The sequence below is a fragment of the Dendrobates tinctorius genome, unplaced genomic scaffold (genome assembly GCF_039654945.1).
Source record: "Dendrobates tinctorius isolate UK_male_01 unplaced genomic scaffold, ASM3965494v1 ptg000245l, whole genome shotgun sequence".
Lineage (NCBI taxonomy): Eukaryota > Metazoa > Chordata > Amphibia > Anura > Dendrobatidae > Dendrobates > Dendrobates tinctorius.
The window spans coordinates 4,934,011-4,959,139 of record NW_027361912.1 but is presented as its reverse complement, the minus strand read 5'-3'; the positions used below and the strand labels follow the sequence as shown (position 1 = coordinate 4,959,139).

The 25,129-nt window shown below is 46.5% G+C and overlaps 1 protein-coding gene across 1 annotated transcript; it reads right to left on the bottom strand.

The window, feature by feature from the left end:
• Positions 1–22,915: 22,915 nt before the first annotated feature.
• Positions 22,916–23,854, bottom strand: LOC141060844 (olfactory receptor 5AR1-like). Its single transcript, XM_073557220.1, has one exon. It carries the CDS (start codon positions 23,852–23,854, stop codon positions 22,916–22,918), a length of 939 nt encoding a protein of 312 aa, XP_073413321.1.
• Positions 23,855–25,129: the final 1,275 nt, after the last annotated feature.

The window sequence follows — 25,129 nt, the reverse complement described above, 5'->3', positions numbered from 1 at the left end:
TGTGCATCAAAGTTTGCATGAGCAGACGCATAAGTGGGATGCTCATGTTTATGATGGTGTCGTCTGTGCTTACCAGCCGTTTGCATTCCTCAAAACACTGAAGGACTTTCCAGAGGTCGTTCAGCTTCGACCACTGCACACCAGACAACTCCATGTCTGCCCGCAAACCGCATGACCGTGTATCCTCCCAGAAATGAATTACAGCCTGCCTCTGTTCGCACAGCCTCTGAACCATGTACAGAGTGGAGTTACACCTTGTTGCAACGTCGATAATTAGGCAGTGTTTGGGAAGGTGGAGCAATCGCTGCAGGTTCTGCATACAACTGGAGTGTACCGGCGACCAGCGGATGTGGGAGCACAGTCTTCGAACCTTATGGAGCAGGCCTGTTAACTCCGGATAATTAGTGAGGAAGCACTGCACCACCAGGTTCAAGGTGTGAGCCAAGCAAGGTATGTGGCTGAGTTTTGAAAGGGCTATGGCTGCCACAAAATCCTGGCCGTTATCACTAACTACCTTGCCTGCCTCAAGATGTAGACTGCCCAGCCATGACTCAGTTTGTCGCTGCAAGTAGTCGGCCACTACCTCCGCGGTGTGTCTGTTGTCGCCCAAACACATCATCTTCAACACAGCCTGCTGATGCTTACCACTAACTGTTCGATAGTGGGACACCTTGTGTGCAACACTGGCAGCTGCGGATGGAGTGCTCGTGCGACTGCGCTCTGTGGACGAGCTTTCACTTCTGGTGGAGGAGGAGGGTCGAACGCCTACAGCCAACTGTTTCCTATACTGTGGGCTAGGAAGCACTGTCCCACCGCCGCTGTCCCCCGTGGACCCTGCATCTACCACATTAACCCAATGCGCAGTGATGGACACGTAACGACCCTGGCCATGCCTACTGGACCATGCATCTGTTGTGAGGTGCACCTTTCCACTCACTGATTGCTTGAGTGCATGGACAATGCGGTCTTTCACATGCATGTGGAGGGCTGGGATGGCTTTTCGCGAAAAGAAGTGCCGACTGGGTAGGTCATAGCATGGTACTGCGTAGGCCATGAGCTTGCGGAAAGCTTTGCTTTCAACCAACTGGTAGGGCATCATCTCTAACAAGATTAGTTTGGCAATGTGGGTGTTCAAAGCCAGTGTACGCGGATGAGAGGATGAGTACTTTCTTGTCCTACTCAGAGTCTCTGGTAGGGTGAGCTGGACTTGAGAGCTGCCTATGGTGGAAGTAGCGGTGGACATGGTGGACTGAGAGAGGGTTGGTGATGGTGATGGTGTTGGTGGTGTTGCTGATGGCCTAGATTCAGTCTTTCGTAGCAATAACATTGTGATTCCATGACTGCTTTGACCTTGCGACGACAGCTCGACATTTGCTGCTGGTGGTGTGCTAACGGGTGGGCTTACAGTGGGGGAAGCGATGTAGCATTGCTGACTACCTTCATTCGGAGCAAGTGCACATGTGGTACGTGAGGTTTGGTAGTCCGTCCACGCTTGCAAGTGCATGGTGGTTAAATGTCTAAGCATGCAACTGGTATTCAAATTTCTCAGATTTTTCCCTCGGCTAAAGGTCTTTGTGCACTTCTTACAGATAACCTGCCTGATCTTTAGGATTTTGTTCAAAAAAGTGCCACACTGCACTCTTCCTACTATGGAAGACATTTTGAGACCTTGCACGCTGTGCTAATTTGACCGTCTGGCCAAGCTGTCCTGCAACTCTTTTGGTTTTTGTTACCCGTTTTTCGAGTGCTACGGTCCTGCCAGATAACAGCTGTTGCGATGTCTTTTGCCTGCTGCGGATCCTCCTCTTCTGTGCTGTTGGCAACGGCACCCTCTTCCCCCAATGGATGCCAATCTGGGTCAACAACTGGGTCATCCATCACCTCCTCTTCAATTTCATGTGCACCTTCCTCTGTGTCACCGTGTAAGGTGGTATAGTATGCGGGAAGGGGCACCTGAGTTTCATCAGGGTCTGATTCTGCCTCAGTACACTGCGAGGACAATGTAGTGCTCTGAGTAAATGTACCAGCAGAAAAATCTAGCAGTGGCTGTGCATCAGTGCACTCCATGTCAGATTCATCTTGGACTGGGGAATTCACGATTTGACTTGATAACCCAGGCATAGTATGTGAAAAGAGCTTCATGGAGTAATGTGTAGTGTGGCCTGCCGCATCCTTCACTTTTGGTAGGGGTGAAGGACACAAGGAAAGGTGTTGATCCTGACCAGGAGCCTCCACTGACGACTCAGTGCTTTTATTTTTTGAAACTTCAGAAGAGGAGGCGAGAGAGCTGGAGGCTGTGTCAGCAATGTAAGCCAAAACTTGTTCCTGAAGCTCCGGCTTTACTTCCTCATTTTTGGGAAAATGTACCCAAAATACCACTATTACAATATTGGTGAGAATTTGAATCTCACTAGAGATTTGAGGACGTTGAACTATTGTCTCAGGCCCAGTAGAGATTACACCTCAATGTAACAGGCTGAAATTGGATGGTGTATGACAAGGTGGAGGGTGTCTATAGGGTTGGTGAGAATTTGGATCTCAATAGAGATTTTAGGAGAGCTCTGCAAAGGAATACGTGTATTTCGTCCGCGCTGCCCAAATGATGAAATTCCAGAAGGTTAATAAAGTTTGACAGTGGTTTATTCTACGCGTTTCAAGGTTTTTTGCAACCTCTTCTTCAGGAAATACCACCTGGTGTTTCCTGAAGAAGAGGTTGCAAAAAACCTTGAAACGCCTAGAATAAACCACTGTCAAACTTTATTAACCTTCTGGAATTTCATCATTTGGGCAGCGTGGACGAAATCCACGTATTCTTTTGCAGAGCTCTGTTTCAGATAGTCGGTGACCGACTTGTGGATCTGCAGCAGCCCTTATCTATACATGCTTCGAATACTTACTACCAGGTGAGCAGTTTTTTGTCAAACCGCTTACTTTATTTGTGGGATAAGACCCTATATTGCGCCTGTGTCTCCCTCTTTCCTCACAATACTAGAGATTTTAGGAGGCTGACAATGATGCTCTCAGTCCAAGTATGGACGCAGGCAGCCTAATAAGCAGGACTGCTGCACACAAAAGGGTGGAAAAATCAACGCTTGGTAACTGTGCAGAAAAGAGGAAGAAAAGTATTTTTGCTTTTAAAAACGCAGTTTGCACAGCAGTGTGCAAACAGCAATGCAGCTATCAGGGAGCCTTATAAGGCAGCCTAATAACCAACAGAGCTGATGCACAAAAATAGAGCCTCCCCTATCACTGCACACAAAGTGTTGTGCTGTACAGTGGAAATCGCTAACAGCAGAAGCAGTTTTTTGGTTCTTCCCTGCCTAACGCTCTCCCTTCTTCTGAATCAGCAGCAGCAACCTCTCCCTAATGCCAAGATCGGCAGAAGTAAGATGGCGGTCGGTGTGCACGCTTTTTTATAACCCCTGTGATGCCACACAAAGCCAGCAAATCACTTGCTGCCCTTCTCAAAGATGGTGGTGATCGATGCCTATGTCTTCGCGTTGCCCACAGTGTGCATCCTCCATCATTGGCTGAAAAAGGGCGCTGGAAGCATCATTTGAAACGTGACTTTGGCGCTCGGGTCACCGACCTCGTGGCCGACCTCACGCTATGGTCGGGTTTCGTTTCATGAAACCCGACTTCAGTGAAAGTCGCCGACTTTTGAATTTGACCGACCCGTTTTGCTGAACTCTACCCGTTACACATAACGATGTGCCAGCGATCCCACCCACGATCCAACATGGATGGGATCGCTGGGACATGTTAGGCTGATCGCTGGTGAGCTGTCACATAGACAGCCCCTCCAACGATCAGGACCAGCGAGCAAGCTGGTATCCAACATAAACATCTGGTTTCTAAGAGCCCCGCGGTTCTTAGAAACCCGATGCTTATGTTGGAAACCAGCGTGCAGCGTCGCTGTTCGCTGGCTCCCGCTGTCACACGCAGCAATGCGCGCCGGCCAGCGGGAGACCAGCGATCAAAAAATGGCCCAGGACGATCCAGCAAGATCAGCGATAACCGACAGGGGGGCAGGTCGCTGCTGGATGTCACACACAGCGATCTCGCTGGAGAGATCGCTGATGTGTCACAAAATCAGCGATCTTGCCAGCGAGATCGCTGTGTGTAACGGGGCCTTAAGCTCTTTTTCCTGCTGCAATTCTGTGTGACAGAAAATAATTCTGGCTCTGCTTTTACTCTTATTTTTATTTTTAAATGCTGATGCCGACTTTTAGAAGAGAAGTTATGAAACAACTGTACAGTTTCTATAGAGGTATATTATTTTATAAATTGAGATGTACAAGTATATTTAATAAGCTTAACATTTTTTTTATTATTGGTGTAATTTTTTTGTCTACATTTGCATGTGCAATAATACCTAAGTATGCCCTAACGATAGAAAATATGGTAACATGTCCTTGGGATCATTTACCGTATTTTGCGGATTATAAGACGCTCCGGATTATAAGACGCACCCCAAATTTTGAGGAGAAAAATAGGAAAAAAACTTTTTTTTAATAAAATTGTGGTGCTTCTTATAATCCATGCATCTTATTGCATACCAGGGATGGTGGCTGTGGTGAAACGGGGTCCCAGGGTCGCTGCTGGAGGAGGCAAGAGTGGAGCGTTGCTGCATGCTGCAGGCTAGGATGAGGGATGCTCGGATGTGCGGTGCGCCGCTGCGGGTGTCTGATGCTGCGAGTGGGTGTCTGGTGCTGCGGGTGAGTGTCCGGTACAGCACTGAGGTCTCATCTCCTGAGATCTTGGTGCCAAGATCTCCATCTGCGCATGCGCCGCCCCTGGAAGCCATTTTCCCGGAGTCCATCAAATAGGATATCATTTAACTGCAGGGGCTCTGGCCTTTCACAAAATGTCGGCAGAGCCTCACAGCACCGGATACCTGCAGCACCAGACACCCGCAGCACCAGACACCCACAGCACCAGACACCCGCAGCGGCGTGCTGCACTTCTGAAACCCCCTCATCTCAGCCTGCGGCCTGCAGCAATGCCCCACTTTTTCCTCCTTCATGAGACTCAGGGATCCCGCTTCACCGCGGTCGGTAAGGCATATCCGCGTTATAAGATGCACCCTTATTTTTCCTCTAAATTTATTATCTGAAAAATTTGTTAATATGCTTTCTGTCAATATTATTATTAACTGAGGTATTTATATTATCATCAACTAAAATCAAACTCCATCATTAGAATGGGGATGTGGCATTGCCACACTTTGGATAACTTGGGCACAGCAGCAGTGTCAGCATCATAAACATGACGCGTATTACGCTGAAGATGTAGATACTGCTTGCCGCTCATGACCAAAAGATTCAGCATTAGGGCTCATGCAGACGACCATATTATCAGTCTGAGAGTGATCTCATCAGATCACACTCGGATCAATGTTATGCTATGCGGCCATACACGTCAGATTATTTCCTCAGACAGAGCCTGTTTGATCTGACTTTTGGATCGCACTCGGTCATTTAAGTCATTGAGTGTGTGGAAACCATCAGACTGCACTTAGATGACATCTAATCGCAGTTCAATTTCCAAAGACTGACACAATGGAGAAGATGGAGATTTTTTTTCTCCTTCTTCTCCTCATCTGAGAGAATCAGAGCACACTATGATCCCACTCTGATCAAACTTTGATCAGAATGTGATTATAATTATTGATCTGATTTTCTCAGGTCACAAAACATACACTTGTCTGCGCCTAGCCATAGTTAGCTAGTACTAACGTTGTTGGACTGTGTTTATTAAGTTGGGCTCTTACAGGATATTGAAATGATGCCTTAATACCGGGCTGCCCTTTCTTTCTGGCATATGGGGCCCAGTGATGAGGAGGGCGTGGTTTGGGCACACCACAGAGGTACAGCACCTCCTCCTGAGGTGTGGTACCCCACTATCCAGGTAAGGTGGAGACACCTGACCGCACTCCAATACTCACATCCCACAAGTAGAGTTCTAAGTAACATCAAGAAGGAGGAACTTGAGTTTAATATGCAACTACAAGTACTTCAGATTAGGCGCTAGTGTGGAGACGTTCAGAGAAGGCACATGTTGGAGAAGTGCTGGAAAGGTGTACTTTACCTTGCCTAGGAGTTGACTGAGCCCGTGACCTGGAGGACACTGCACCGAAGCGGGCATCTGTGTGCACCAGACTGTGAGTAAAGCCTTGGAACTACATGCCCTTGTGTCCTCCACTTAGTCTTGCGCCTTACACCCGGCTCTGCTACATCTAAAGATCTTTGAACAAATTATTAAACAACATGTATGTAAGTACCTGGATAAGAATGAAGTGATTAAACAGAGTCAGCATGGGTTTGTAACTAATAAGTCATGTCAGACTAACTTAATTTCCTTCTATGACGGAATCACTGATTGGGTGGATCAGGGAAATGCTGTAGATATAATACATCTTGACTTCAGCAAAGCAATTGACAAAGTATCTCACACAATCCTTAATGAAAAAATGACTAAGTATGGAATGGACAAGGCAACTGTAAGGCTACTTTCACACATCAGGTTTTCGGCGTCAGGCGCGATCCGGCGTCGTGCCGGAACGCCGGATCCTGCAAATGTTTAGTAAAACCGGATGTGACGGATCCGGTTTTCTGCCGGATCCGTCTTTTTCTTGACAGACAAAACCGGATCCGTCTCATCCGGTTCATCCGTTTTTCTATCCGTTTTTCGACGGATTACGCCGGATCCGGTTTTTAAAATTGACCCTTGTGGCCTTCCGAACGGGATTGGCTACTGGAAAACTATATATAGAGTGTTCCTACAGCCCTTCTTTGACAGGTTGTCGAGGAGAAAGTGCAGGTTGGAGAGAAGAGCAAGTTACTGGCGAAGATGGATGTTGTCATTGGAAATATTTTGAAGAATTTGGCGGATTTTATAGCGGAGGCGAATCGTTTGAGGGTGATTGTTCTGGAGAAGGAGAGAGCGAGACAGCAGCGCATCAGGCATCGTAGACGACGTTTGTGGATCCACCCCATCACAGCCAAGAGAATGACGCGTGGGGTCTATTCTACACTCTGCATGGACCTTCGACGAAACCTGGATAAATTTTTTGGATATGTTAGGATGAAAATGGAGAATTTTGATTACTTGGTGGAGCGCATTGCACACCTCATAAGAAAAGCGGACACCTATTGCCGCTTCTCTGTTTCACCCGCAGAGCGTCTGATGGTGACTTTAAGGTAAGCCACATTTATTGGATATGCTCGCATCAGAGCACACTTTCACTGCAATCTTGTTGGTGGTAGTTTGTATCTCCAAGTGTTATAGCTGAGTTTTGGTATGTAATGCTGTGATTTAAAATTAATTTATTGTTTTTTAATTCCCCACAGATTTCTTGCAACTGGAGAATCCCTTTCGTCACTGCATTTCCAGTACAGACTCGGGATTTCCACCATATCTGGAATTGTGAAGTACACATGCCGTGCACTATGGGACTCCTTAGCTGAAGAGTTTTTACCAGAGCCCACAACAGAGAGGTGGATTGAAATTGCTGACAAGTTTCAACAGATATGTCAGTTTCCCAACTGCTTGGCGCTGTGGACGGGAAACATATCCGCATTGTAAAGCCAGCTGGATCGGGATCGGAATATTTCAATTACAAGAAATATTTTTCAATTGTCCTCATGGCCATCGCTGATGCGGAATACAAATTTATTGCGGTTGATATTGGGGCCTATGGCCGCTCCAATGACTCTCAAGTTTTCAAACTGTCTGCCATGGGGCGTAAACTGTATGGAAACACCTTCCAGTTCCCACCACCTAGACCGCTGCCGCAAACATCTGGTCCACCTATGTCATTTGTCTGTGTAGGGGATGAAGCCTTCCAGCTGTCAGAACACCTTTTGAAACCGTACTCTAGCAGAGGATTGACAAGACCAAAACGCATTTTTAATTACCACCTCACAAGAGCAAGAAGAATGGTTGAATGTACCTTTGGTATTCTGACAGCCAAATGGCGGGTCCTATTGACTGCGATCAACCTCAAGACAGAAACTGTGGACGAGGTGATCAAAGCGTGTGTGGTACTCCACAATTTTGTTATCTGCAAGGAACCCATTTCCATTGAGGACACCTCTGAAGAAACCACCTTGCAAGATTACCAGGACATTACCACTAGAAGTTCTGTGACGGTTTCAGTAATGAGGGACAATTTTGCACTATACTTTATGTCACCTCAAGGCAGAGTGTGAAAGATTTGTGCCCTAACCAAACTTGTGTACCTTCTGTACCAACAGTATATACCTTTGCCAACCAAAGTTGGCTATCTTGTCATGGTCTCTATTTTTAGCTTTAGCACAGGTGTGTACCTGGTTGTGTTTTATGCAAAGTATTTCACCTTTTAACAAAAGTTGTGTACATTGTTAGGAAATCACCAACAATAAACACAACTTTTTAGGTGAAATACTTTGCTTCAAACACAACCAGGAACACAACTGTAGCAAAAAGCTAAAATTTACCCACAGTTATATACCTAGTTTTGAATACCATTTCACCTTTTAAATACCCTGTATTTAACCTTTTTCGCCGCAGAAAGAAATGACAGACAACCAGTGTAAAATAATTTAACTTTTATTGAAAAATGTTTTTTTTAGTAAACTTTTTAAAAATTTTAATAAACTTGTTTAATAAAGCTTTGAAACCATAAAACTGGTCATTTTTATTTAAATACACACATTATAAATCTGTGTAGTGTGTGGTGGAAATACTGCTGGAGGGGCTGCGGGACACTTCGACACTGGGAGTGTGGAGAGAGGACTGGGATCGTGGTGGGGAAGGAACAGTTAGAGGTGAAGGTGTGGAAAAAAATACAGATTGGGTGGACATGTGGGAAGCAGAAGAGGTGGTGGGTGGTGGAGTGGAGGGTTGGGCAGGGACTGTAGGAGCAGATGATGTTGATGGCAAGTTGTATGGGGAAGGAGTTTGGTACGGGGCAGGTTGCTGGAAGTGGGGAGATGTCTGGTACGGGGCAGGTTGCTGGAAGTGGGGAGATGTCTGGTACGGGGCAGGTTGCTGGAAGTGGGGAGATGTCTGGTATGGGGCAGGTTGCTGGAAGTGGGGAGATGTCTGGTACGGGGCAGGTTGCTGGAAGTGGGGAGATGTCTGGTACTGGGGAGGTTGCTGGTACTGGGGAGTTTGCAGGTACTGGGGAGGTTGCTGGTACTGGGGAGGTTGCTGGTACTGGGGAGGTTGCTGGTGCTGGGGAGGTTGCTGGTGCTGGGGAGGTGGATGGTATGTAATAGGAGGGGGAGGATGGAAAGTGGCTGGAGGGGGTGTAGATGTAATAGGAGGGGGAGGATGGAAAGTGGCTGGAGGGGGTGTAGATGTAATAGGAGGGGGAAGATGGAAAGTGGCTGGAGGGGGTGCAGGTGGAGGAACTACTGTGGTGGGAGGAGGAGGTTGGGAGGTAACTTGCTGGAGAGCAGCGTGGCATGAATGCATTACATGCATCTGCTGGGCAGGAGAGAGCGTTTCCATGCGCTCCACAACAGACCTGAAAAAGGTGTGGTTTGGCGAAGATCTTGCTTCTGAATGCATGGTTTGCAGAAGTGTCTTCACCTCCAGAATGCTGGAGTTGATCTGCTGATAGCCTGCGGAGATTTGCTCTGACAAGACTTTTAGACAGTTCTGGAAAGATGCATTCAGATGCAAGAACTCTGGCGCATAAGTCTTTTCCTGACCCCTCTGCCGCTGCCGCCCAGTACCCGCAGGTGTACTAGAGGTGGCAGGGGCAGAAGGGTGGGGTAAAGGGAAAGCGATCTCCTCACCAGCAGCTTCATGTAATGTAGGCGGCCACGATGCTCCTGTACTGGTGGATGGGACAGATGAGTCGAATGTGTGGGAAGGCTGGGAAGGTGCAGATGTACCGGGGCGGTCGAAGTGTCCCTCGGTGCCGGTCTCCTCAGGGATCGCCTCAGAAGGGTCCAATCGTGCAGGCTCCCGAGTGCTGCTCACCGTGCTGTGGAATAAAGAGAAAAAAAAACAATTAAAATAGTGACATGGTATGGCCCTGGCTGAAAAAAAAAAGTTACATCTAAACATTTTTTTGTCACATGTGGTGTGTAATATTTACCTTCTGGTGAGCATTGTCTCCCGGAGGAACTACAGGGCTCGTGCGTACTTGTACTTGCTCCTGCGTCCTCAAGATCCACTCGAGGCCCGCATCTCTTTATTGAACTCCTTCTTGAAACGATCCCTCACAGACCGCCACCGCTTCACAATTCTGTCCCCTGAAACGAGAAAGGACAAAGTGGTTAGTATACAACATCAGTGTTTCCCAAACTCCAGTCCTCATGGTCCCCAGGGGTCATGTTTTCAGGATTTCCAAAGTAAATAGAAATCCTGAACACATGATCCGTGGGGACCACGAGGACTGGAGTTCGGGAAACTGGTTTAAATCAAGCAACCGGTACTGTATATACTTACGCTCTTTAATCTGGGCCCGAGCTTCGAGGTCCTCCCAGCGGTCCACAAGGAGCGAATAGATTTCCTCCCAGAGTCGTCGGGTAACGATCAGGTCAGCGTGGCGGCGGTCAGCCATATTCCAGAGCGGCTCCCTTTCTCTGACGAGATCGATGAGGCGGTCCACATCAATCCCTCCATCCTCACCGTCAGAGTCGGGAGCACGCTGTGAAGGCTGTTAAAGAAAAAGACAAAAATAACATAATTAGCCTCCACAAAAGAAATGAAATAAAAAGTGCAAAAAAAACAAAGCAAAAATATTTATACTTACACGCTGGTGACCGCCGCGTTGCTGTCGCCGACGACCCTGGGAGGCACTGCGAGGACCTCTTGGCCGAGCACCAGATTGGGAAGACTAGAGAAGAAAACAAAAAATGTTATGTCTTTGGATGTAGGCATTTGTTTGCTGTGTGTGGTCTGCAGAACATTGTTTTCTATGTGTTGTGTGTAGTGTGATGTTGTGTTTCTGCGTTTGATGCAAAAAACTTACCAGTTGTGAGCCCACTCCAAGTGTCTGTCCACCCCTTCCTTCTTCTTCTGGGAGCTCCTCTTCATCTTGTGATTCCTGTTTTGAAATAAAAGGCAATGAATACACATATATTACAGAGATGATGGATTTTGGAAATAAAAACTTACCGTCAAACGCTGATGATGCGAGGGAGGGCTCCCAGAAGATGTGCTGTCTTCCTCATGGCCAGACTCCATGGCTGTGGGTGGTGTTTCTGCTGCTGCCATTGCTGCTGCTGCTGCTGCATCTATTGGGCGGCTGTTGAATAAAGAGAAACAAAGGGCCAATGAATATCTTGATATTCCATAGCCCTAGTTTGGAGGAATGGGGGATTTGATAATTACCGTCTCTCATCTGCTGCTGGACTCCCCTCCCGTTGTTCAGCATGCTGCTCCATTTGGGGTGGTGCTGATGGTGCTGCTGCTGCAGATGTCTTCTGCCTTCTCCTGCTCCTGGTTCTTGGCTTGGGTGGCATGTTGGGTGTGGCTGAGGGTCCCATTGTCTTGCTTTTATATATGTCCTGTGGGCAGAGCTACATGCTCAGACCAAAGAAACCGGATCCGGCCGCCGGATCCGGCGCATTGCGGCGCTCATAGGCTTTCATTGTATGAAAAAGCCAGACACGCCGGATCCGGCGTGTCCGGCTTTTTCGCCGGAGACAAAAAACGTTACAGTAGCCGTTTTTTCCAGACGCCGGATCGCGTCACATTGCCGGATCCGGCGAAAATCGGATGAAACGCATGGCCATCCGGCTCGATCCGGCTCTAATGCAAGTCAATGGGGGCAGAAACCGGATCCGGCATTGCATTTCGCCGGATCCGTTTTTAGTCAAAAGCGCCGGATCGTGCCTGACGCCGAAAACCTGATGTGTGAAAGAGGCCTTAGGTGGATTCATAACTGGCTTAGTGATCGGACCCAAAGAGTGGTCATAAATGGCTGCACATCCAGTTGGAAGAATGTCTCAAGTGGGGTACCACAGGGCTCTGTCCTGGGCCCTGTATTGTTCAACATCTTTATCAACGATTTAGATGAAGGAATTGAGGGTAAACTGATTAAATTTGCTGATGACACAAAGCTAGGAGGGATAGCTAATACTAGAGAAGAGAGAGAGAGGATTCAAAAAGATATAAATAAACTGGAGAAGTGGAAGCAACTAACAGAATGGTTTTTAACAGGGAAAAATGCAAAGTACTACATCTGGGCAATAAAAATGAAAAAAGCATATACAGAATGGGAGGAATAAGGCTAAGCAACAGCACATGTGAAAAAGACTTGGGTATACTAATAGATCACAGACTGAATATGGGTCAACAGTGTGATGCAGCAGCAAAAAAGGCAAATGCAATTCTAGGATGTATTAACAGAAGCATACAGTCTAGATCACGTGAAGTCATTATTTCCCTCTACTCCTCTTTGGTCAGACCTCATCTGGAATATTGTGTCCAGTTTTGGGCACCACATTTTAAAAAAGACATCAACAAACTGGAGCAAGTTCAGAAAAGAGCAACCAGAATGGTGACCGGTCTGCAAACCCTGTCTTATGAGGAAAGGTTGCAGGATTTGGGATTGTTTAGTTTGCAAAAGAGAAGACTGAGAGGAGACTTAATAGCTGTCTACAAATATCTAAAGGGCTGTCACATTGTAGAAGGATCAACTTTATTCTCATTTGCACAAGGAAAGACTAGAAGCAATGGGATGAAACTGAATGGGAGGAGACACAGATTAGATATTAGAAAAAACTTTTTGACAGTTAGAGTGATCAATGAGTGGAACAAGCTGCCATGAGAAGTGGTGAGTTCTCCTTCAATGGAAGTCTTCAAACAGAGGCTGGACAGACATCTGACTGGGATGATTTAGCGAATCCTGCTTTCAGCAGGGGGTTGGACCAGATGGCCCAGGAGGTCCCTTCCAACTCTACGATTCTATGATTCTTTGATTCTATCTACTTCTTTACACCATCTCGCCACTTGCCAACCTCATCTACTCTGCCCTGGGACTACAGCTCCACCTGTGGGGAGCTTCAACATCATTGCTGTACCACACCATCTGTCCCAGAGAAGCAACCCTGCAGCGCTGGTCAAACTGACCAGAAACCACCGGTGGCGTCACAAATCATCTCAACAACTTTATCCCCATCACTCTACCCCCTTTTACATTGACCGCCTGAGGCCACGGACCTGGTCACTGCCACTGTGACATCTCTTATTGTAATCAATGGGCCTGGCACCGAGTACCCCATGGCCTCTGGGGGTGAGTTATATGTAATATTTTTTCATCACTATGGGATGGTAATATCTGGTCTGGTCATGGTGTGACATTATTTGTTTATTGTATGTGGTATTATTCGGTCACTATGTGATGGCAATATATGGACTGATCATGGTGTGATGGTATTTGTTCCTTTTATGTAGTATTATTAAATCACTATGTGGTGGTAATATGTAGTCTGGAAAGCCACTGTTTGGATGCATGGCAGAGCTTGGAAGGGAAGGAGCTCCATTTGACTATTTGAATGCAAAATTTGCTGGAACAATTAGCGGATGCCATGCCGCATTTGGAGAGCCCTTGATGCACCTAAACAGTGAGAATCCCCAACAAGTGACACCATTTTGGAAACTAGACCACTCAGGGATCTAGATGCATGGTGAGCACATTGAACTCCCCGGAGCCTCACAGAAGTTTATAATGTTGAGCCTTGAAAATAAAAAAATCACATTTTCCCCACAAAAATATTTTTTAGCCCAAAATTTGGCATTTGCATAAGGGTATCAAGAGAAATTACACAACACAATTTGTTGTGCAATTTCTCCTGAGTACGCCGATACCTCATATGTTGGAAAAAAACTACTATTTGGGCGCACGACAGTGCTCATAAGGGAAAGAGCATCAAATTTGCTGGAATCATTAGCGGACACCATGTCCCGTTTGGAGAGCCCCTGATGTGCCTAAATAATGGAAACCCCCCACGAGTGTCCAAATTTTGGAACTAGACCTCTCAAGGAATGTATTTAGATGTGTTGTGAGCACCTTGAACCCCCAGGTGCTTCACAGAAGTTTGTAAAGTGCAGCTGTGAAAATAAAAAATCTCATTTTCCCAACAAAAATGTTATATTAGCTCTAATTTTTTTTATTTTTGCAAGGGTAACAGGAGAAATTGCACCATACAATTTATGGTGCAATTTCTCCTGAGTATGCTGGTACTCTCTCCTCCTGTACCAGTTATGACTTGTATTGTTTAAGACTATTGTACTTGTTTTTATGTATACCCCCCTCACATGTAAAGCGCCATGGAATAAATGGCGCTATAACAATAAATAATAATAATAATAATAATAATACCCCATATGTGGGAGAATACTACTTTTGAGGCACAGTGCAAAGCTCAAAAGGGAGGAAGCGGCATATTGGAGACCAGATTTTGCATCAATGGCTTGAGGGTGCTACTTCACATTGGCAGAGCCTCTGAGGTGCCAGAAAAATAGAAACCTCTGATATGTGAACTCATTTTACAAGCTACGCTTCCCAATTAAATCATCTATGGGTGCAGTGATCATATTGACACAACATGTGCCTCATAGAATTTTATACCATTGAGCAGTGAAGAAAGAATAAATTGCCCTTTCACCACTAAAATGTTGTTTTAGTCCCAAGTTTTTAATTTTTCTAAGGGCTAATATGAATTTGTTTTGCAACAAACTGAAGTTTTCCTGAGTGCACCAATACCCAACATGTAATTGGGAAATATTTTTCAGACACAGTGCTAAGCTCAGAAGGAAAGGAGCGTCATACTATAGCGCAGATTTTACTGTTATGGCTTGCGGGTGCCCTGACCCACTGAGAGAGTCACTGAGTTGCCAGAACAGCATCAACCCTCATAAATAAATCCATTTTATAAACTACACCTCTCAACTTATTCATCTAGGGGTGCAGTGATAATATTAACACCATGGGTGTGTCACTGAATTTTATACCATTGGGAGGGAAGAAAAAATAATTACATTTTTACCATCAAAATTTCATTTTAGCCCCAGATTTTACATTTTCACACAAGTTGTTTCATACTGGCTGTGCTGAAGTTGGTGGTGCAAGTCTTACTGTGACTAGTTGAGAAGGCAGTGGAGAAAGCGGATCAGACGGAGGAGGCATTCTGGACAGAGAAACATCCTGGCCGTGCTTACTGATCTATGTATCGTTGATTATGTGGACCTTACCACTGATGGCGTTGCACAGTGCACACCTGATTTGGTCTGTAACACGTGTGTGCAGGGCAGGGGTGGCCCGCCTGGAAAAGTAATGATGGATGGGAGCCATGTCATCAGTCTTTTTTAAACTGTCTGTCTCCGCCAGCCGGAATGGCAGCATTTCAAAGGCCAAGAATTTTGAATTGCTGTCATTCAGGACCATTGCTTTTGGGTGGGTAGGGGAGTATTCCCTCTTTTTCTTGAGAGTTTCGGGGATGGAGAGCTGAAGACTTCCATGGGATAGTGTGGAAATGCTCTGTGACACTGGTGATGGTGGTGGTGGTGCTGTCACATAAACTCTTCGTGGGGAGGCAGGTGGCCCCATTGATCATGAGTATGAGGAAGAGGCTGAGACCACAGCAGAAGAGGGAGCAGGAGAAGGCTCAGATCTGTCATGATTTTTAAGGTGTGTACTCCACTGCAACTTGTGCTTGGAATTCAGATGCTTTGTCATCCAGGTGGTGCTCAAGTTCAGCACATTTATGTCTGGCTTCAGGGTCTGATGCCACAGAGTGCAATACATCCATGTCTTGTCATCAGTATATTGACTGAACAAATGCCACTCCAGGGAACTCCTTTGAGCTGGCTTTGGTTTGCTCATTTCCTTGGCATGGTGTGCAGTAGAAGCCGACATACCGGCTATAGGCCAGGTGTTATGATTTTCACTCTGTTCCCTCTTTTGCTTTGCTGCTGGGGCAGAGCAACCACCTCCTCTGATCAGGTCACGTTACTAGGATGGTCTTCACTCCGTGTCGGTTCTAGGATCTCATCAACCATCACATCGTCTTCCACCCACTCCTTACCTCTACCCTCCTTGCCAGTCTGCACTATGCAGAAAGACGCTGCAGCTGGCAATTGTGTTTCATCACCTTCTCACATGTGCTGCATTGGTCTGCTGACTGTGTGCACCCTAACTCTCCCACATACTCATCCTCCAACCTAACAAGTGGTTGGGAATCAGTGCACTCATTCTCTTCCGCTTCTGGGGCAGGGCCAACTGGATTGACAGTGGAACCCCAGCCAACGGAGACATCAAAAAGCAGAAGAGACTTTTGCATGACTTGAGGCTCAGACTGCTTGACTGATTTGCAAGTAAGTGAGGTGGAAGCCTGATGACCATGGTCTTCAGGTGCCATCTCTGTGCTTTCTGGGCTTTTTTTAATCAGGACCAGTGGTGCAATGGATAACGCGTCTGACTAGGGATCATAAGACTGTAGGTTCAACTCCTACCTGGCTTGAGAATGTTGCCGTGATAGTATGCAAAAGAGAAGACTGAGAGGAGACTTAATAGCTGTCTACAAATATGTCAAGGCCTGTCACATTGTAGAAGGATCAACTTTATTCTCATTTGCATAAAGAAAGACTAGAAGCAATAGGATGAAACTTAATGGGAGGAGACAAAGAGTAGATATTAGAAAAAACTTTTTCACATTTAGGGTGATCAATGATTGGAACAGGCTGCCATGAGAGGTGGTGAGTTCTCCTTCAATGGAAGTCTTCAAACAGAGGCTGGACAGACATCTGACTGGGATGATTTAGTGAATCCTGCTTTGAGCAGGGGGTTGGACCAGATGACCCAGGAGGTCCCTTCCAACTCTACCATTCTATGATTCTGTTGTCACGCTCGCGCCTTGGCTGAATGGCGCGAGTCGGGGGTTGTGGCCCCACTGTGTCACAGACCAGACTACCCTGGAAGGGGCGTGACTGCGACAGCTACCTTGGTTTTCACTGGAGCCTCTGATGGTGAGGTCAGACTTGTGCGGCAGGTAGCTGTCGGGTGCCACTCCAGGGTGGTGTCTGGCTGTGGCTGCTGATCCCACTTGGAGACAAGTCACTTGGACAGATGTGACTGACAGGCAGACTGAGACACAGGGCAAGAAGGTACGACAGATACAGGGCTAGCAGGCGTGGCTTGGAGACACTGGGCTAACATGCACGGCTTGAGACACAGGACAGGCGGGCACGGCTTGAGACACAGGACAGGCGGGCACGGCTTGAGACGCAGGACAGGCGGGCACGGCTTGAGACGCAGGACAGGCGGGCACGGCTTGAGACACAGGACAGGCGGGCACGGCTTGAGACACAGGACAGGCGGGCACGGCTTGAGACACAGGACAGGCGGGCACGGCTTGAGACGCAGGACAGGCGGGCACGGCTTGAGACACAGGACAGGCGGGCACGGCTTGAGACACAGGACAGGCGGGCACGGCTTGAGACACAGGACAGGCGGGCACAGCTTGAGAAGGAACAGGTAGGGACCTGTTCACACAGCAGGTGCAGGTATGGATGCAGGCAGGCAGGAGTGGTATATGAGAGAACAGGTTTGGACCTGTTCACACAGGAGGTGCAGGTATGGATATAGGCAGGAAGGAGTGGTATATGAGAGGACAGGTTTGGACCTGTTCACACAGGAGATGCAGGTATGGATATAGGCAGGAAGGAGTGGTATATGAGAGAACATGTTTGGACCTGTTCACACAGGAGATGCAGGTATGGATATAGGCAGGAAGGAGTGGTATATGAGAGGACAGGTTTGGACCTGTTCACACAGGAGGTGCAGGTATGGATATAGGCAGGAAGGAGTGGTATATGAGAGGACAGGTTTGGACCTGTTCACACAGGAGGTGCAGGTATGGATATAGGCAGGAAGGAGTGGTATATGAGAGAACAGGTTTGGACCTGTTCACCCAGGAGGTGCAGGTATGGATATAGGCAGGAAGGAGTGGTATATGAGAGGACAGGTTTGGACCTGTTCACACAGGAGATGCAGGTATGGATATAGGCAGGAAGGAGTGGTATATGAGAGGACAGGTTTGGACCTGTTCACACAGGAGATGCAGGTATGGATATAGGCAGGAAGGAGTGGTATATGAGAGGACAGGTTTGGACCTGTTCACACAGGAGGTGCAGGTATGGATATAGGCAGGAAGGAGTGGTATATGAGAGAACAGGTTTGGACCTGTTCACACAGGAGATGCAGGTATGGATATAGGCAGGAAGGAGTGGTATATGAGAGGACAGGTTTGGACCTGTTCACACAGGAGGTGCAGGTATGGATATAGGCAGGAAGGAGTGGTATATGAGAGAACAGGTTTGGACCTGTTCACACAGGAGATGCAGGTATGGATATAGGCAGGAAGGAGTGGTATATGAGAGGACAGGTTTGGACCTGTTCACACAGGAGATGCAGGTATGGATATAGGCGGGAAGGAGTGGTATATGAGAGAACAGGTTTGGACCTGTTCACACAGGAGATGCAGGTATGGATATAGGCAGGAAGGAGTGGTATATGAGAGGACAGGTTTGGACCTGTTCACACAGGAGGTGCAGGTATGGATATAGGCAGGAAGGAGTGGTATATGAGAGACCAGGTTTGGACCTGTTCACCCAGGAGGTGCAGGTATGGATATAGGCAGGAAGGAGTGGTATATGAGAGAACAGGTTTGGACCTGTTCACACAGGAGGTGCAGGTATGGATATAGGCAGGAAGGAGTGGTATATGAGAGAACATGTTTGGACCTGTTCACCCAGGAGGTGCAGGTATGGATATAGGCAGGAAGGAGTGGTATATGAGAGAACAGGTTTGGACCTGTTCACACAGGAGATGCAGGTATGGATATAGGCAGGAAGGAGTGGTATATGAGAGAACAGGTTTGGACCTGTTCACACAGGAGGTGCAGGTATGGATATAGGCAGGAAGGAGTGGTATATGAGAGAACAGGTTTGGACCTGTTCACACAGGAGATGCAGGTATGGATATAGGCAGGAAGGAGTGGTATATGAGAGAACAGGTTTGGACCTGTTCACACAGGAGGTGCAGGTATGGATATAGGCAGGAAGGAGTGGTATATGAGAGAACAGGTTTGGACCTGTTCACACAGGAGGTGCAGGTATGGATATAGGCAGGAAGGAGTGGTATATGAGAGAACAGGTTTGGACCTGTTCACACAGGAGGTGCAGGTATGGATATAGGCAGGAAGGAGTGGTATATGAGAGAACAGGTTTGGACCTGTTCACACAGGAGGTGCAGGTAGGCAGAGCCGCAGGAGTGCGGAGCAGGCAGAGCCGCAGGAGTCCGGAGCAGGCAGAGCCGCAGGGGTGCAGATGAACAGATAAAGCTGCGAGAGTGCAGATGCACAGATAAAGCTGCGAAGGTGCAGATGCACAGATAAAGCTGCGAGGGTGCAGATGCACAGACAGGGAGGACACAAGGAAAGACATGGCAGAGAAGGAACCACAAACAAGGAGACTGACAGACAGAGGTAAGACAGAGTTCAGACAGAGACACCGGGACAAAGACACAAGGACCAGGATATTCTGCCTCCTGGCAGGTGGACAGAGTACAAAGCAAGACTAGAGTAATCCTCCAGAGAAGGAGACACACAGAACAGGGCCTGCCTTGCTCAGCAGCAAGATACTAACTGAGTATAGACATTGCACAGGCAATGTTTCAGTGGGAGTGGTGAAACTAAATAGTCAAGGGCTCCAGGTGATTGTTCAGGGACATATTACACAGGTGCACCCTGACTGCATAAGAACCAGAGAGTTCAGGCGCCACCCCCCTATACACACAGTCTGGAAACATGGAGAGCAAGCAGGAAAACAAGAGGCATAGTACATGGAGCTCAGGGCTGGCAACAGACAGAATTCACAGCATGGCTTGAAGCAGAAAGTAGGTGTACGGGGGATGGGAGGTCATGCAGTGATACCAGCAAGGTTGTTACATCTGTAAAGATAATGTAAAAGAACTGAAGGCACTCTCATCCATCCAATCTGACACTGCCTCAACATGTTCTGGCCTCACTATTCATGTAGCAGTACTTGGCCGTATGAAATGACACAGAAAGTCCTGTCGCCTTCATGCCCCATAGGAAGGTGTTTCATTTGGGGATGTAGGAGGCACAGAACGATCACATCCTCTCCTTGCAACAGCTACACCACCACCACCACCAGCAGCAAGAGCTACAACAGCACCTCCATGTCCACATCTATATCCCCTATTTGATGCTCTCCTCATTTTTTGAAGTAGTTTTTAGGCACACTATTCCCACGAACACAGGTGCAGAGGTAGAACACCATGGTCTAACAAGCTTGCGTCAGTGCAGCACTGACAGTTATAAACCATTGCAATGCTCGTGTTTCCCAATGGCTGGGAGAACACATACTGTTCGGCATGGACACCGAACACAAACTTCACCAGGAAGTCCGTGTTGCTGTTCGGGTTCGGTAACCCGAACATCAGGTGCTTTTTGTGCTAGCCAGAAAGGCAAAACTGAAAGTTGTCCATTCTTCAAGCTTATCTAGCACCTTCTGAGTCTTTTCTCTGTCTTTACTAGTGTGGCCACTCTTGTAAGGTTGGATCACTGGATTCCCAGTCCCAGTCAGCTTTATAAAATTGCTTGCAAACTAGATAAGAGCAGTGGTCGGTCACCTAGGCAAATAACTGTAAACAAAAGTGTTATTATTTTAATAATGAATGCAAATTTCAATAAGCAGTGAATTGCAAAAGTGCTTGTTCATGCAAGCACATTCCAATAAAATTAATCTATAAAGCCGGGAATAACCCTTTAAAATTAATAAAACATATAAAGGACTTAACTGATTACACACATTAGAGGTATATGATCTGAACTCAGTGGTTTTGGTGTGACTTGACTGACAATGTCATGTACATATAGACCTCCTGACACTCCCCAACAACAGAGGACAAGAATGTAGGGGGACTGCTTGATTTAATTTATTTTATCCTTTGATGTCTGGGAGAGGAGTTCCTTTAAAGTGACATACTACCTTCTTGCTGTTTAGAACACATGCATACTTGACTGACCTGAGCATGGATGCTTATGGTGGAAAGTTGGAAAATTGTGTAAGGTGACAACTGGACAGGTCGTGGACTTGAGATATTTGCCACTGAGCTGGTAAGCCTTGATGATGTGAAGCCCAGAAAAACATGCTCCAGCACAGACAGTGCTGAAAGGGTTTTAAATGGGTCCAGATTTTGGGTCCAGGTTTTATGAATGGCCAGAAGAGCTGGGTGGGAATGGCCATTCCCATATCTCCACTAGCAGTCTTTGAATGCTCTATTTAAGGCATCTCAGGTGCCTCAGTCTGGGTCTGTGAGTGAGTGTCAGAAAGACCTCTTTCTGCCTTGAGAGTATGAATGTTACTCTGACCATGTGAGCTTGTTCTATGATTTGGACTATTTTGTTTTTCATTTGCTAAATAAAAGGCTGTTTGTTTCTCTTTATGCTGGATGACTATGAACTTTAAGAAATCATCCTGTGTGAACAATACACTTTGCGCCTGTGAGTGTTCCTAATCCGCTTTCAGACAGCGTGAAGCCCTACAGTGGTTATAGGAGATAAATCTCAACCAAGCAAGTGTTCATTTGATAACATTCTAATGCATACGGTCAAACATTACCTCTTTGTCTTGCTGAAACCACCTCTAGCTTTGTGTCAAGTCACTGCATAAAAGCTGGGTTCTTGTATAAGTGCACATAAGTTTCATAGAGAGTAGTATCAAGCTTGGAAAGCTTCACTTCTATTAGCTAGAATGGTGAGCCACTGATAAATATCAGTTTTTAGTACAGTGTACGAGACCTGGCTATTTCACATAGACTTCCATTAGTTTGAATGCAAAGCAGGTAATAATATATTCCGGCTACTTTGACTACTCATTGTTATGATCCAGGACGGGATTTCGCTTTGACCCGTCCTGGTTAGACTATGGGTTAATTGTTCCGCCTCTCTCTGGCAGAAGGAGGCTATTTAGTGCTCACTGGACCTGGGTCCGGTGTCAGTTATACTCCTGCACTCGGCTGAGTTAAATGACCTCTTGTATACGTGTGCCTTGTGCCTGATAACTTGTTGCCTGTTTAGTTTGGATCCGGTTCTGTCCCTGTTACGAGTTCTGCCTGACCCTCTTGAACTGCGCTACCTCTCGTGTATGACTCTCTGCTTGTGACCCGACTTCTCTCTGCTTGTCCCCTTGGTACCACGTCGCCCTCTTGTGTATGACCTTTGGCTTTGTCTGACTACCTGTCTGTTTGTCCCTCCTGTATCTCGTTTGCCCGTACTGTGTGTGACCTTCTTTTTGCCTGAATCTGAGTTGTTGTATGGTGTCCTGTCATATCTGAAAGCAGGATGCTAAGCCCCGCCCCCTTGCAGTCACCTGACCATAGGTCCTGTGCCAGCTTGCTAACGTCAGTGTCTGCAGGTCCCATGCCTCTTTACTTTCCAGCGCTGACTGGACCCTGACACTATTAGCCTGAAGCACGCATGGTCACCTCTGCTGTCCTGCTCCACAGGTATCTTTTAGCACTGCTTCTGTACTCAGGACACGCGCACTGGCTCTATGAGCAAGTGAAGTGCGGTGTCTCTGACATTCATATCAGCTTTTAAAGTTGTTTTAGAAGACAAACTGTTTGGAGATTATTTTTTACGTGATAACCCACTTTGCATTAAATGGCGTCATGATTTCTATCTTTTATCCAAATATGGACTAAAATTAATAGTCAATTTAGGGGCAAATCTAAGGGACCTAGGGGCAAGACTACTGTAGGGGACTATAAGGGCATGTGTTAGGTGCCCGGGATGTTGAAGGGCGCCAACAAGCCATATTTCAATTAAGTAACTAAAGTATCAAACTTAGTTGATTTGAATTAAAATAACCATTTAGCATGTTACACTCTGTTCCGCTTGATGTTTAATACTTTTCTAATAGCTCCTATGACTTCCTTGTTTCTTAGGCTATACACAATTGGGTTTAACATTGGAACCGCAGCCACGTAGAGCAGAGAAATAAACTTGACATCATCCGAGGAATGATCAGACGCCGACTTCATGTACAAAAATAAGATTGGTCCATAGAATACCACAACAGAGGTCAGATGTGATGAGCAGCTAGAGAAGGTTTTGAGGCGACCCTTCAGAGAATATATCTTCAGAATGGAGGAAATAATGCGTAAATAGGAGAACATAATCAATAAAAAAGTAAAAAACACCAAACATATGTCTTCAATAAACAAAACCATTTCCCGGCTAATAGTGTTGCTTTTGGAAATGCTCATTATTGCTCTGATCTCACAAAAGAAGTGGTTGATTTCTGAAGAACTGCAGAACGGAAGACTGAATGTAAGCAATGTCAACATCATGGAGTTTAGGGTGCTGATGAGCAAGGAACAGGCTGCCATGACAATGCACATTTTTTTGCTCATCAACAATAAATAATGTAATGGGGAACACACCGCCACATACCGGTCATAGGCCATGCATGTCAGGATCAAAATCTCCTCATCAACACAGAATATAAAGAAATACAGTTGTGTGACACAGGCCGGAAAAGAAACTGTTGTGTTCGCTGTTAAAGTAATGGACAGTAATTTTGGGAAAATTGTAGAAATAAATGTGGTGTCTACAATAGACAGGTTGCATAGGAAGAAGTACATCGGAGTGTGAAGTTGAGGCCTGGCAAAGACCAGTGACGCAACAAGCAAGTTTCCAAGTATAGATAACAAGTATGTGAATGAAAACCCCCAAAATATGGTGTATGTCATGTCTCCAGAGGTGGAAAATGCGAGGATATGGAACTCCAGGATTGAAGCGTTATCACATTTGTTCATGTTGACTGCATAAAAATAAAAAGATAATTAATCCATAGTTATGAATACACTAGATGGTGGCCCGATTCTATCGCATTGGGTATTCTAGAGTCTCTGTTAAAATAAAAAATAGTGATATACTCACCTTCCGATGGCCCCCGGACTCTTTCTCTCCTCTCCATGCTCCCGGCATCTTCCGGTCCCAGTAATACTTTGCGCTAAATACCACTGATGACGTCGCATTCACATGAGAGTGACGTTATCTCCGGCCCTTCTCGCTTAGCATTACTCGGACAGGAAGATGCAGGGAGCGTGGTGAGAGACGGGACAGAGTCCGGGGGCCGTCGGAAGGTGAGTAAATAACTATTTTTTATTTTAACAGAGACTCTAGAATACCCTATGCGATAAAATTGGGCCACCATCTAGTGTATTATACTCCTGTTACACCCGGAGCTGCTGTCACTGTTCTGCTGTTACATAAAGTATTGTACTCTAGTTACAGCCAGAGCTGCTGTCACTGTTCTGGTGTTACCTAATGTATTGTACTCCAGTTACTCCCAGAGCTGCATTTCCTGTTCTGCTCTTACCTAATGTATTGTAGTCCAGTAACACCCAGAGCTGCAGTCACTGTTCTGCTGTTACCTAATGTAGTGTACTCCAGTTACACCCAGATCTGCAGTCACTATTCTGCTGTTACCTAATGTATTGTACTCCAGTTACACCCAGAGCTGCTGTCACTGTTCTGCTGTTATCTAATGTATTGTACTCCAGTTACTCCCAGAGCTGCAGTCACTGTTCTGTCACTGTTCTGCTTTTACCTAATGTATTGTAGTCCAGTTTCACCCAGAGCTGCAGTCACCGTTCTGCTCTTACCTAATGTATTATACTCCTGTTACAGCCAGAGCTGCAGTCACTGTTCAGATCTTACCAAATGTATTGGTAATCATCAAGGCAGGAATTCCATTACAGACAGACAGAATTAGGCAATTATATAGTAGACTAGATGGTGGCCCGATTCTAACGCATCGGGTATCCTAGAATATATATGCAGTTTATTTTTGAAGATTTAATAATATGCAATAATGCACCCCCAATCCTGATATGTATGGTTCTCTCACCCCCCAATCCTGGTATGCATGGTCCTCTCACCCCTCTTTCCTGGTATGCATGGTCCTCTTACCCCCCAATCCTGGTATGCATGGTCCCCTCACCCCCCTATCCTGATATGCATGGTCCACTCACCCCCCTTTCTTGGTATGCATGGTCCCCTCACCCCCCTTTTCTGGTATGCATGGT

Excerpts from the sequence above, each read along its gene's own strand:
- LOC141060844 (XM_073557220.1), bottom strand. The coding sequence starts at position 23,854 with ATGAACAAATGTGATAACGCTTCAATCCTGGAGTTCCATATCCTCGCA.